This window comes from Falco peregrinus, chromosome 17 (genome assembly GCF_023634155.1).
Source record: "Falco peregrinus isolate bFalPer1 chromosome 17, bFalPer1.pri, whole genome shotgun sequence".
NCBI lineage: Eukaryota > Metazoa > Chordata > Aves > Falconiformes > Falconidae > Falco > Falco peregrinus.
This window is the reverse complement of record NC_073737.1, coordinates 4,195,541-4,209,777: the sequence shown is the minus strand read 5'-3', so window position 1 is coordinate 4,209,777 and position 14,237 is coordinate 4,195,541. Positions and strand designations below refer to the sequence as shown.

At 45.2% G+C, this 14,237-nt stretch overlaps 1 protein-coding gene across 2 annotated transcripts in view; it reads right to left on the bottom strand.

The window, feature by feature from the left end:
* LRRTM4 (leucine rich repeat transmembrane neuronal 4) overlaps positions 1-10,477 on the bottom strand; it is a 224,037-nt gene extending 213,560 nt beyond the window's left edge. Inside the window, exons 1-3 of one of the 2 annotated variants that reach the window (XM_027782250.2) lie at positions 10,239-10,477; positions 9,774-9,982; positions 6,115-7,661 (exon numbers count right to left, since the gene is read on the bottom strand). In XM_027782250.2, the coding sequence (XP_027638051.1) occupies positions 6,115-7,661; positions 9,774-9,777 (1,551 nt within the window). In that variant the 5' untranslated portion in view covers positions 9,778-9,982; positions 10,239-10,477. Of the gene's footprint in view, positions 1-6,114; positions 7,662-9,773 lie in introns of both variants that reach the window. The other variant, XM_027782251.2, reaches the window with a different exon arrangement.
* Between the last annotated feature and the right edge of the window lie 3,760 nt (positions 10,478-14,237).

Here is a 14,237-nt window from a genome sequence, read left to right as displayed (position 1 = left end):
AGCCCCTCGCCGCCCTCACAGCACAGAATTTCTCCTAAAATCTCACCTAAGCCTGCCCTGTTCCAGTTAAAAGCCGTTCCCCCCCGTCCTGTCCCCCCACGCCCTTGCACACAGCCCCCCTCCAGCTTTCTTGCAGCCCCTTCAGGTGCTGGGGGGCTGCTCTAAGGTCCCCCCGGAGCCTCCTCTTCTCCAGGCTGCACCACCCCAGCTCTCCCAGCCTGCCTGCACCGCAGAGGTGTCCAGCCCTCTGAGCATCCTCGTGGCCTCCTCTGGACATCACAGAGTTTGAGCAAAAGCAGAAGAAGGGGTGAGAGAAAGGAAAAGAGATGGAGAGGGCAAACCACATCTGTCACAATTCCAGCGATGCAGGAATCCTTCAGAGGGCCTGAGCAACAAGTATAATAGGAACACAAGTATTGTCTCTTGTGCAAAGGTTTTATAATGCAGCGTCCTCTCCCCTTGAGTAGTCCTCACTGTGCATAACTCAAACCATGGAGTTTCTAGAAAGAGGCAAAATTAGGGGAAGTAGAAAAAGAGGTGATGAGAAGGCAGGGAGGATGATAGTCAATCAGTTACCCGCCCGGCTGGACATCGTGTTTGAGACTATGAATCCTCAGGGCAATTTCAGAGTTCTGTTAATTAACTGTCAGCCTCTGGATGAGACCTAGTGGAGCAAATGTGATGCCTGAGATGTGGTTAGGGAAGTTCCCAAGCCTAAGGGGACAGAAATCTGGGAGACATGGGCTCAGCTTCTTCCTTTGCCACTGATTATCTGCATTGTCTCAGAGCAGATCACTGTCAAGGTCTCAGCAGCACCTGTATCGCAAGGTCAAATTTCAGACAAGCTAACGTCTCACCCAGGCACCCGAATAAGGACTGAGTAAGATGTTCAGAAGTGTTCAGCATCCTTCTGCAGCTTCCTTTGCAAATTTACAACCAGTGTCTCATTTGCTGCTGATGCACAGCTGGCTGAGTTCTTCCGGAAATACGGCCAGTCATTTTGGTGATATCTTTGGGAAATCTCACACTTTACAAGTGCTGAGCCCAGGAAAATTTGCCCCTGTGCATTTACTGCTACATCACTAGCACTTGTACGGCACAACTTTCTGTCTATTGACATTCTACTTGCAATAACAAGTACGCAATGCTAACTAAGGCTCTGAATGTTAACAAACACAATTTTCTACCTTTGGTCCTAATCCTGAAGACGTTTCTGAAATTTACCTTCTCCTCAAACCTCTCACTGGCCCCGTGCCTAAAAGATTTCACCTCTGAGCCACTTCTGACATATTTCTTCCAGATATACTGCACTGAGGAAAAGCGCCATCAGCTTAGCCTTTGCTTACTCTCCCAGTACAAACACAGAGCTTATGACAGAGTTTCATTAGATTGATTCACCCTTCAGTTTACAACTCAAGCAAGAATTTAGGGTCGATCTATAATCACAGAGAGGTGGAGAGAGGCAGGGTGAGAAAGAGCCATAGCACAGAAGGATGAAAAGAAAGCTGAATTAACAATGTCCATCCCACCATGTGACAAAACAGTCATTGGAAAGAACCACACCACTCTGGGCCTAAAATGAGGACAGTAGGCTACCTAATTACCAGTTGCTGCTTCCCATACTCCTCACCCACCATCTCCCATATTCTTCTCTTTGTAATGCACCACATATGGGGAATCACCTTCCTCCTGCATTCCTCCAAGCTCTGATGAGCTTACACCTCTGCCATGAAGTCCTTGCCCAGTATTCCTTGTAAAAATGTAATGCTGATGACCAAAGGAAATACGATCACTGCTCCCACCAGGAAAAGAAAATTTCTGCCAGTCATTGAACGATTTCTCTCAAGAGCTGGCAGCACCACATAAGCTCATGCTTAGCCCCTGGCAGCCCTTCTGAAGTTGGGTTACAGAGCCACAAAAACCCTCGCAGAACTGGAACCTCTAAATTAAACACTATCAAGATGGAGAGTATTCTTTTTTTTTCCTTTTTGCATCTTGTTCAAAACAACACAGCAATGGTATTTATTAAATAAATGAACAGCAGCATGACAACACTCCCCTTTAAATTGGGCTCAAAAGGAGGGGGCCAACAGTAGCTCACCAAGCCTGCATATGTTGCGTTCCTTTATCAATCTATTTCTTCCCACTGGCAAGAGGGGAGGAAGCAGAACTCAAAGTGAACGTAATTTTGCGTGACTGATTTAGCATGTACGAATACAAGTGACAACTGCCCTGGTTTTCACTCCAATGGAAACCACGGGAGCCTCAACAGCAGAGATGTAGTTGCACGTGAACAGGTGGGCTTGTTGGTAAACGCTGGGTACGGTTAGAAATTGAGAAGCGAAAGTGTAAAAAGGAACCTCACAGGGTCTGTGTCGATCGTCTCTCAAAGGGCTTCACATCTGCTGTGCTCAGTTAACACAGAAAAGATGTTCACTTGTTTGGTTGGTTGTTGTTTGTTTTGTAACTGCCAGCCTGAGAAATGGGAGATGAATAACCTTCCACTAGAAAGAAGGAAACATTTTTGTAGCAATGTTCTGTCTCCGTATATACCTTCACAGTGTGCTATATACAGATATTTTGTGTGTGATACGTATGAAAGGCATACTATTATAGCTTGGTTTATGAAATTACTTTTTATGGCTCCCAGATCTTCAGCAAATGTACAAATAAATATGAAAGCGAGAGGGAGTAAGATGCACATGCACAAAGCAAAGCAAATACCAAAATGAGATAGCAGCAGTCTGCTAACTGGATAGTGAGAGCCAAAATCATAAGCATCCAGTTATTTTAGAAACGCATGCCAATAGACTAAATAGAATACCATAGGCCAGGTGTCAGTGATTATAATCCCACTGATGCCAAGAGAGTTGCTCCCATTTACAGCAAGCCTGACTTTGGCTCTCTCTCTGTAGTACAAGAAATAATTCATAAAGCATGGGCTCGAAAAAGCAGCCGTACAAACCGTACCTGCAACTCCCCTGCTTGCAGCGCGAGGACCCAGCGCAGGGCAGCTCTCGCACGCCTGTGTTGCGGTGCTACAGGCTAGAAATCTCCCTGAATTTAAAACAGTAACAAACACCACCCCTGCTCACGTGTGTAGCAGCTGGGGGCAAAAAAAAAAGCACCTGCACAAATACCTAAGCATGTTATTTCAAGGCCAGTTCCGCCATGGAAAACAAGTGGTTTATGGATGAGATGAGCTGGATACTTCTAAAACCAAAACGATCACTGTGCACGCAATAGGCATGCGCACACGACCTTGGGCCACACTCAGAAACCATCCGTTATCACCCAGCTACCTGCGACAGAGGATGCTCAGGCATCCTTCCCAGGTCAAAACAGAATGAAACCATTCTTTCCTTCCTGAACGACACACGATTTTCGGACCCGTTAGCTGCTTACAGGCGTGCACATAGGTGGACACGCGAAAGCAGACAATTGCTTGAATAATTGTACTAAAAGAAGTGAAACTGGTAAACTTGATGCATTGTGAAAGCCTGCCTGCCTTCGTTTTGATAACCAGAGGCTCTTCTCCCCTCTAAGTGGTCCTCTTGGGGAGGAGCCTCAGCGCCAGTGGGAATGAGCAAGTCAGAGCAACAGCAGGATGGGCCTGAACTCTGTCTCACTTGTACAAAATCATAGTTTTCCCAGAAGTGTGTACATCTGGGTGAATTAGCAAATAATGAGATGTTCCATTTTCTTCCCCCGCCCCCCCCCCCCCCCCCCCCCCCAAACATAAAACCTTTCCCCTGCCGAGACACTACGAGGTATTTTTTTCTTACCATTTTTAAGTACGGTACAGTGCATATCTATCCTTTTACAAGTGGAACCTTGTAGCTATGGAGACGAAGAACGTTAAATCCAAGCTGAAGATAGTATTTCAGCGGGGGCTTATGGTTGCTACATGTGCCTTCAATGGTCTGCTGTTCTCTGTCTCCTGAAGTCTTCTGTGCTAATAGCTGCTGCACGCTAAGTCCCCATGCAAACAAACACAGAGCATCCTACCTCCTACCAGCTGCAGCCCAGGACGACACTGTCGTGGTCAGTACAGTCTCACTGATTTACACCACAACTGAGAAATCCCACAGACAACATGATAAACAGCTTGAGTCCGGCGAAGTGGCGCATCAGCTTAACCTGGACAGAGTAGTGGAATAAAATTGCTCTGGGACTGCAACAGCACCTGGAAACCAGGCGAGCTGGGGTCCCCTTGTGTTTAATGCTGTGCGTGACAGTCCACACCCATGTGAAGACACTGCCACGTTGACCTTCTGTTACTAGACCTTACAGGACTCTTCAACTTTTTATTTATCTGCCATAACCCAAATGATCTGAAACTCAGTCTCCCAAACAGCAGCACATACTCCCCATCTTCTGTGCACTAGGATCCTGATCCAAATTCCATTACAGATTATGGTTTCATTACACGGACTTTCAGTTATGGCATGCAGATTCAGCTGTCTCCCATATCATCTTGGTGTAAATTAAACAGCATTTTATTCAAGCTAACGAAACTTCAGCGGTGTTACACTTGAGCATGAAGAGGAGACAGCCTTTCAGGTCAAATTAATGCTCCTTGTGACAGCCAGTGAAAATTCAAAATACCTTTGTTAGCATCACTTACTTTAAACTTATCCTGCTAACAGGAAAAAAAACCCCAAACCTAACCTTCATCCACGTGATATGGGTAGAAATGACAAGGCTATGACAGGTTGTTTTCTTTTTTTAAGACAACCCTGCTCCAGAAAAAGCAACCCCAAAACATACACTACTTTTTTTTTTTTTTTTTTGCTTTTTCTTAGCTCTGTGGTCTGAAATCAGCTAGGGATATTTCAGGTGCCAGATATGAAAGATCTTCAAGATGCCCCATTGTCAGAAAGTGAAAACATCCACTTTCAAAAAATCAGGATCCCCGAACTGCAGCCGGCACAACACTGCTCATCCTCACACGCCTTTCGTACCACCTGGCTGCCAAAGGCATTGCTCAAAATCTACCGTGGGCCAACCCAGCCTGCATACACAGATACAAATACGTTTCAACGGGCACATTTAGCACTTTTAGGTAGGATGTCCACAACCGAGGAAGCAAAATCAACCACGGTCCCCTAATACCACATCGTGCAGGATTAAGTAACGAGTACTGAAATGTAATTGCGCAAATCCTCCTTACCAGCTATAAATAAGCCAGGGCATTCACAAGGAAAAACGTTTCTTACATACACATTGAGTCATTGACAATACAGCAATGAAAAAATACGGTATTTTCTTGCCAAAGCTGAACAACAGACAAAAGAAGCACTGTCATAGCTTTTCCTATTCCTATTTCCCATGTTGCTGAGTCAAAATCGTAACGCGGCTTAAGCGTGCGGAACTACGAACTCCAGTAGAGTTGTCTCTCAAGCTAAGCCTTCGCTGATCACTGAAATGAAATTAAAGAAACCCAAGAATCCCTCTCTCCCAACCCAGATAGCTGCCAACGTACTGTTGGCCCGGGGCCTTGACAAGGCTCAAGGGGAGAAGAGCGAGCGAGGCGGCTGTACGGGCCGGGGGCTCCCGGAGAACAAGCGCCTGACCCACAGCTCGTGCTGCACTCCCGTCCCCCCCGGTGTACTCCCGAATCAGACAGAAAATGCAAAAAAACTTTGGTGTTGTTTTTACACAGGCCATAAGCCCCTCAAGATTTGACGTCAGGTTGGGGGTAAAGCAGCTTCCATATTTATTCTTAAAACAGAAAAGTCTCTTTAGCTCCTCTGTTCCTACCCATGCATTAAAAACCGGATTCTCTTGTAGCCACTGCTAATAACACAGGTGCAGCACCTAGAGGACAGTGACACTCTAGATGCCTTTATCACAGTTGTTTACTTCAACCAAACCCATTTTTTTTATAAGTCTGAATTATTCAAAGTAATCACCGCCACTTCCCTGACCGTTGTTATTTAATGAGATAAACCTTTCATACCGAAGCAAACCCAAAAGCAAAAAAAAAAAAAAAAAAATTAAAAAAAAAAATCTCATTAATTTTTCTAGTGTTTAGAGACACCTCAAGAGCTTCAAACATTTACCTCTCCTTCCCAGCAGCTGAAATGGTTTTAGGAGGATCATGGTTCATACCTCACATTCCCTGGAGCCAGAGATGGTATACGTGCAGGGCCCAGATCCATTAACCGATACATCCATGGTCTCAGAGTTTGTTGGCTTGTAGTCCACGTAATACTCCTGTAAAGGGGAGTTCATTTGCCTTTCAGACTCTCGGGCCTTTTTCCTGCGCCTCTTCATGAGCGTGTGCTGCTGGAGCTGTTTCATGCTGGCTGGGTAGCGCTTCCACGACACGTAGATAACCAACAAAATCATGGCCACGGAAAGAAAGAGGGCCACGCTCCCAGCGATAATTTTGTGAAAGGAAACGTGCTCGTACTCGGGTTCCACTCCAGGCGTTGGGAGGTCTGCGGAAGGGCTTGGCATAACAGAAGTTGGCTGATTGCTTTCAAGTTTGGAAACGGTGGGCTTAGGAATGAAGATGGGTCTCTGGGGGGTTTTGGGTGCCTGGTATGATCTTTCAGTAACCACCACCTGGATTTCAGCACAGATATTATATGTCTCCACGGCATCGCTCACTTTCTCACCCTGGATGTGTTTAGGGCCTGCACATATCATAGTGCTTTCTTTATTTCCCTTGAAATTCTTAAGCCAAGTAAACAGAGGGCAAATGCTTCGAGTACATTCCCACATATTTCCGGACAGAGTGATGGAGATGAGCGAGATCCACGTATTGATGGTCTCCTGAGAGATGTTGGTGAGTTTGTTGGAATCCAGGTTCAGCTTTTGCAGGTTGGGGAGGCACTGGAAGGTTCCAGGCTCTACCCCTGTAATGTCATTTCCTGATAAATCCAAGTTGTGCAAGGAACTCCAAGTCCACGTTAAACCTTGGCTAATAGACCGGATCCTATTCCACTGCAAATAAATCGAGCGGAGGTTGAAGAGGCGTGGAAAGTGGGCAAAATTGATCTTAGAAAACTGGTTGTGCTCCAAGTGGAGCTCTGTCAACTTCAAAAGGCCAGCGAAAGCGTTACGGGATAAGCTCCGCAGGCGGTTGTAGCCCAAATCCAGGAAGTCAAGGTTTCGGCAGTCTTGGAAAACTCGGATCGGCACGGTTTTCAGCGAGTTAGACCGCAAATGCAAGATCAAGAGTTTACGAAGGCCCTTGAACTGCTCAGACTGCAGCACCTGCAACTTGTTGTAAGAGAGGTCCAGATTGCGGAGGTTGGGGACTGGGTGAAACGTTTTGTTGTGCAGATGGGTAATTTTGTTGGAGCTCAGAATTAATTCCTTCAGCCTGCGGATCCCCTGAAACGCATCCTCATCCACGGAGCTGATGTAATTATGGTCAAGATAAAGCCATATGAGCTGATTCAGGCCCGCAAACTGATTTGATTTAAGCTTCTGAATGCTGTTGTACCGTAACGATAAGCCTTGAGACCCTCCAGAAATATTCTGAGGGATGTCTCTGAATGCATGGGATTCGCAGTACACAATCTTGCCATCGCATCTGCAGTTCTTGGGGCAAGCTCGCTGAGCCCCCGCAAGCATAACAAACAGCACCATAGGAAGTAGCACTAACAACACACTCATGCCTCTCAGCTGCTTAATTAAATGGAAACCTACAATATTAAAAAGAAAACAAATGTGCATTGTAAAGCTATTAAAACAAATTGCCAACAGATTACTACCGTCAATGGGGTTTCTAATAAAGCCTTAGCGAAGCAGTGGATTTTGGAGACAACCTGTTTGCCTCCTGTCTCACGCTTTCTGTTGTGTAAATTCCTGTCCTTTGAGTTCCTGGCTTGCCATCTCTCCTAGCCACACCATCACCAGTACTACTCTTGTTATTCAATTACTTTTGTGTGATTTATGAACCCTCAGGAGGACCAAGAGCCTGTTCCCTATTCGCTTTTCTCCTGTACATCATCTCTCAGTGTAGCTGGTATATCCTTATCGCTAGATGCTGAGGTTTTAACAATAAACATATTTGTCAAGTCACTGTGCTGAATGCTCCATAGTGCTGGGAAGGAAATGAGCCCAAGCCTCTGGTATTTATGTGCTGCTAAACGTGTTCCTTAATAAAAGCAATTGCAAGTCCAATTCCTCCAAATATTACTGCAAAAAGTGAGAAATCTACTTATGATGAAGTTTGATCCATCTTTAAAACTTGCATTTATTGTAAAATTAGGCACTGAGTAAAGGCTTTACTTTTTGCACCAACTGATTTGCTTTTAAGAGTAGGTTTAGATAGGCTTACTCATTGTTTTTATGTACCTGAAATACAGAAAAAGATGCACAGAAACAAACTTCAACCATATGGAGAAGTATACCGTATGATGCTAGTATGGGACCCCAATGCCAAGATAATGGTGGAAGACATATTTTTTTTCAAATGAATCACGGTCTTAACACATATTCATTTAAAGTTATCTACATGTAGCTGTGAATACCTAAGCATTTATTATTTTGTATATACGTTGTATACCCTATGAAAATATGCACACAAATACTTCAACACATAAACACTGCCTTGGCAGCAGCAAAATGCAGAAAGTTTAAAGGGGTACATTTCTATTTCAACTCCCCCTCTCTCTTCCACAGGTCTACTGATTTTAAGGTGTTGCATTTGAGATGTCAAATTTATCATATAGTAGCAATGCTGTTACGTGAGGACAGGCACATTTTCCACATTCTTTGAATAATTATGAAAGGGGGCGGAGGGCTTGTCAGAAAACCCAACATACATACGCACACTTTCCTTAGCCTGTAATAATTTTAGGACCGGTGCCTCTGTCCAGAGTTGCAATCTTGCTATGAATTAAAATGCATTCTTCCAACAGGAAATATTTTAAGGGATGGTATCTCCTTAATATGTAATTACTTTAAGATTTAGAACACACACAAAACCAACCCTGTGCTGCAGTTATTTAACCCAATTTTAAACCAAGGGTCAATCTGCAAAATAATTCCTAATCTAAAATGCTCCTGACTAGGTGCCTCTGCCTTGCACTTTAATGGTTAGATTTTTAATTTAAATCCTCATCTTGTGCTACTGCCTATGTGCCAGCAGCAGCCGGCTAGAAATATGTTCTGGCTGTTACAGACTTGGGGGCTGGGGGGAAGGAAGGAGGGAAATAAACCTGTCACACTTGAAAAAAATAAGACTGGCAAATGACTGCTGGAAATCTAGCAGCAACATCAGTGGTATCTTTTCGAAGACCAAAGAAGCCTTTTCAAAACCACCTATACAAGAAAATCCCCCCCCCCCTTCCCTTTGCTTCCCACATACTGCAAAGTGTTAACAGTCCTTTCTGACAGCCTGAACAATACCGCTACAGGCTCAACAAATATGAATTATCAACCCAGAAGAAATTTTGTGTGAGCGTGCCTCACGCATACATGTACTTATCTATACGTGTGCAGGTGTGTGGGTGGGTTGTACAGCCAGCAAACGTACTCTCTACAGTCCTTAACTCAGTGCATGCATTTACAGATTAATTACATACAAAACCACTGCAGGAGGAAAGGTGTGTATGTGCTGGGGGGGGCTGGGGGGGGGAAATACATGCTCTAAAAATACAATAGCAAGTACAGTGAGTCACCTGGCAAAGGAATGCACTGCTGCTGTTTAGGCTGTTTCCCCCTCCTGAACAGCTAATAATCCAACTGAAAAATATACCATACAGCTGCAGCTGTGCTAACAGACAAACAAGAAAAGTAAGTTCACTTACCCATCCTTTTGTCATCAACAAACGTCCTCCTTCTCCTTTCTCCAGCTGTTTTCTTCTCTCTCTTCCCTTTTTTGCTTTCCCTTTGCCTCTCTCTCTCTTTTTAAAACTGGTCTCTTTTCTTTAAACCATCAGAATCTTCATGTCACGGCACGGTTGCCACTCACATCACCGCCATCCAGTGTGCATGCCAGTAACCCACACAAAGTTCCCTAGAGAGGACAAGCAAGAATTTTGGGGATGAGGAAGGGAAAGGATAGGGAAGGGGTTGGGGGTGGGGAAGACAGGACGGAGGATGGGGGGGAGTGTGGGGGGGGGGGGGTAGGGAGGGACTCTAAGCTCTGAGAGCCATTGTGTAAGTCATCAGAGAACCATCAGCATTAAGTGGCAATCTGCAAGTAAAAGCTAGAGCAGACAATGAAGGTAACCCAACTTCTCTGGGAGAAATAAAAAAATCTTTCCCGGTACCTAGCATCTCTCATTCTGCTGCCTTTTGCCATTCCCAGGCACAGCAATCCATCCTCCAGCTCCCCAGCTCCTGAAGCAGGCAGGCCTCCTGCGCTGTGCAAGACCCCCAGTTTAAAAGCTACGCAGGATAGGTTTCTCCATTTAGCTGGTCAGGTTTAAAGTGTTTTGTAGCTGTGCTGAGAGGCAGCTCTTGTCTAATTCAGAAGGCTTTCCAGAGAGTGATGATGCTTCGGAGCTTGTTGGTGCTAATGTTCTAGTTTGTGATACACTGAGTGCCCTCCACTGGAGAAAACAGATCACACATTAAAGGCATGAACAAGTGATCCTGTCATTGCTATGCAGACTTTCTTCCTTCAGAAAAGAAAATTAAAGACACAGTATTGCCTTGCCCACCATCATCCTTTCCCGGACCCTTTTGCCTTCCCCAGGTTATTAAATGTGTATATTGTGGATTTTCTGGCAGGCAATGTAAAACACTAAAAAACCCACCTCCTCCCTGGGTATCGGGCAACCTGATCTTTTTCTAATCCACCTGACCCGTATATTTTTCTCAGGCGAATTCTCAACTGTTTTTTCTTTTCCTGTCTTCACAGGGTGAGAACAGGAAAAGGAATGTTTGCAGATTAAAAGTGAAAGTCGTGTTAAAGGTTTGAGGGAGGCAGGAACCCTTCAAAGCCATCATCCACACAAAAGGCATTTAATTGCATCAAATCCAAACGTCAACATACTGAAAACAGCTTGGGTTTTCTTCTTTTTTTTTTTTTTTTTTTTTTTTTTAATCTAAGTGCCTTTCAGTCAGAAAAATACTGAGTTTGATGAAATGCAGAACCGAAGCTGCAGAATTTGTGCCGCCTTTTTTCTTCCAAACTCCTCTCCTCCCCCCTGCTCTCCCCCCTCCAAAAGCGGTGACTGCTCTGGGTTTCAGCAGCCTTCAGGCACAGCCCTGGTGCTGTGATGACCGGGGGTATGACACCCCCCCCCCCAGTGTTTCACCTCCTGCTATTTGTCTGGCTAGCTTCCTAGGGCTTGAATTAATTCTCACCCGCTCCAACAGAAAGCTGCCGAAGGGAAGCGGAGGCAGCGGGTCTGGTTAGCCCTATTAACCAGCAGCAGCAGGGTACGAGCCTCGGTGGAGCCGCACACAGACACACGCATGTACCAGTTCTGGTTTCAAAGCAGACTCCGCTCTCTCAGAGGGCAGCACTGCGCTGCTCCCGCACATTTGGAACCCGGGTTCCCAAGGCTCTCCCATCCCTGGCCTCTGCCCCTGTGCTACACCGACATCAGGTACTGGGAAAACACCCCCCCGCCCAGATCTTCAGCTTAGATGCCAAAACGGTAGAACTACTTTTTCTAAAGTCTGTCATGAGCTAACCGTTATGTGTTACTTATTTTTTACATTATTTTTAAAGTATTTCCCATTATGACTAAAGCGCACCTTGCTCAGCATTTTACAGTCCATCTCTCCTGAGGTTTCTGTGTACTACTATTCCTAATTCCACTCGATAAGAAAAAAGAAAATTGCATGAAACTCAAGGTCAGATTCTCAGTTCTTTCATATTAGTTCCTTATTCCTGGCTCAGACAAAAAGACCGTTGCTTGCCCCTGCAATCCATTCCAAATAAAGTCACCCCTGCCTGGCCCCAGTGCCTGGGTCTGCAGGATTTTCTTCAGAGCAAAAAGGTTGGGGCACAGATTGGGCAAAGTATTTCAATTCCAGTTAAAAAATAAAAATAAAAATCTGCAAAACAATTGCAGAAGCCAACTTTTCATCCACCATATCTGCACCCAGCCTGCCACACCCCAAAGCTTCTAAATAACAAGCCTGGTTTTGTGTGTCCTGTTAAGAGAATCTGTTGCTATCTATAGATCAGAGACTGATTTCCCTAAGAAAAATACCATTAACTAATCACTACTTTTATTCTGAATTGGCCAATTTACATGGTACGCTGATTTTGCAACGCACACCTCCCTCAAACAAGATTCAGAACTTAATTATCATAATGATGCTGAAAGTCCTTTTTTCCATATCTCTATTAACCACATCTGCATTCCAGTCAGTATCACTTTAGCTAGCATTCATATTTATTCATGATATAATTTCCTAATAAAGGTAAAAGCTAAAGTGTGCAGTTATTACACCTTGTACTGATAATTCTCCAGGAAGAGTCCATTTGAAACTCTGCCAAGTGTGAGTGTGAACTGAGGAAAGTGATGGCAACAGAAAGCATTCTGATTTTCAGGGGATGCCTTTTCCTGGATCCTTTGATCCTACAAGAGCTGAAGCAGCACTGCCATAAGCTGTCCTACCGCCCTATACTTACTGAAACACCAAATCCCCACGTTCCTACAAAAAGTTTTAAATAACTTTGTTTTCATAAAAATCCCACAACACTAAAGGAAAATTTCACCAATGCCCAACCAGAAAACTTCAGTACCTGAGCTGAAACCAAGCGAGCTTTCCCTCAACAGCATAAAGGCCACCCTCCCTTTTTTTTTTTTTTTCCCCTTTACACTTTTTTTTTTCCCCCTTTACATTTTCTGATAAAATATAAAACAAAACCATTTGAACATTTGCCAAAGAGGAAGAAATGGCAAAGTTTTAATCAGTCTAAATAAGTGGCTCTAAAAGGTAAAAAACCTCACAGACGAGAGGAGCATGAAAGTGCCTGTTTGTGGTTTTGTTCCATTTCTTTGGAGTGGCGAGAGGTACAAGATCTCTGCGCACAGCTCAGGGAAACCTGAAATGTTCTGAGTGCTCAGTTGATCCTCATCCAACTGGCAAAGTTTCCTGCCACCTGATCAAGAGTTACCTAGATAAATTATCCGTACTAGTACGTTCGTGTGCCACGGGATCTACTGTTTCTCTTCCAGGACCATGGCTCTGTACATGTCTAATTAAGTTTTAGATCAATAGTAAGTTGTGACTATTTTATATATAAATATAAATATAAATATATGTATGTGTGCGTGTATATATGTATATACACTGTCAAGTATGCTTGGAAATTTAGCCTTGAGCCTTGCAGCCTACCAATTTGCTTTCATACACAAATACTTAAAAATGAACAACAATAACTAATATAACTCCACTCTGGTAAGACACACCACCCCCACCCCCCCAGCAGCGCTGCGTCCAGCTCTGGGGTCCCAGCGTCAGGAGGACACGGAACTGTGGGACCACGAGGATGCTCAGAGGGCTGGACACCTCTGCGGTGCAGGCAGGCTGGGAGAGCTGGGGTGGTGCAGCCTGGAGAAGAGGAGGCTCCGGGGGGACCTCAGAGCAGCCCCCCAGCACCTGAAGGGGCTGCAAGAAAGCTGGAGGGGGGCTGTGTGCAAGGGCGTGGGGGGACAGGACGGGGGGGAACGGCTTTTAACTGGAACAGGGCAGGCTTAGGTGAGATTTTAGGAGAAATTCTGTGCTGTGAGGGCGGCGAGGGGCTGGCCCGGGCTGCCCAGAGCAGCTGTGGGTGCCCCATCCCTGGCAGTGCCCAGGGCCCGGCTGGACGGGGCTGGGGGCACCCTGGGCTGGTGGGAGGGGTCCCTGCCCCTGGCGGGGGGTGGCACTGGGTGGGCTTTAAAGTCCTCTCCAACCCAAACTGTCCTTGAGATTTTTGGTATTTACATCATACGCTGACTTTGCAAAACGTACCACCATCAGCAGCCCTCACAACCTGCCTACAAGGAAGAGAAGAACGTTCTCCATGCTTTCCTGTAGTACCAGCAGTTCAGTTACTGGCAATTTACAGCCCTGAGTAACTTCTGCTAGTAGCCTCAGTGGTAGAACTGCTGGAAGGAAATAAGCTAATGCTCTTTGGCCAATTTCTGATTTTCTGCCTACGGAGACCTCTAAGGTCTGCACTGCTCCTGCACAGTCTATTTATTCAAAGTACTCCTTAGTGAGAAAGACATGAGGAAAATAAGCAAACTTAAGAGGTGTTTGGGCCTGTCCAAGGGATTGCCAGATCCACGTTACAAAGCTCATGACTCAGGCAGCAA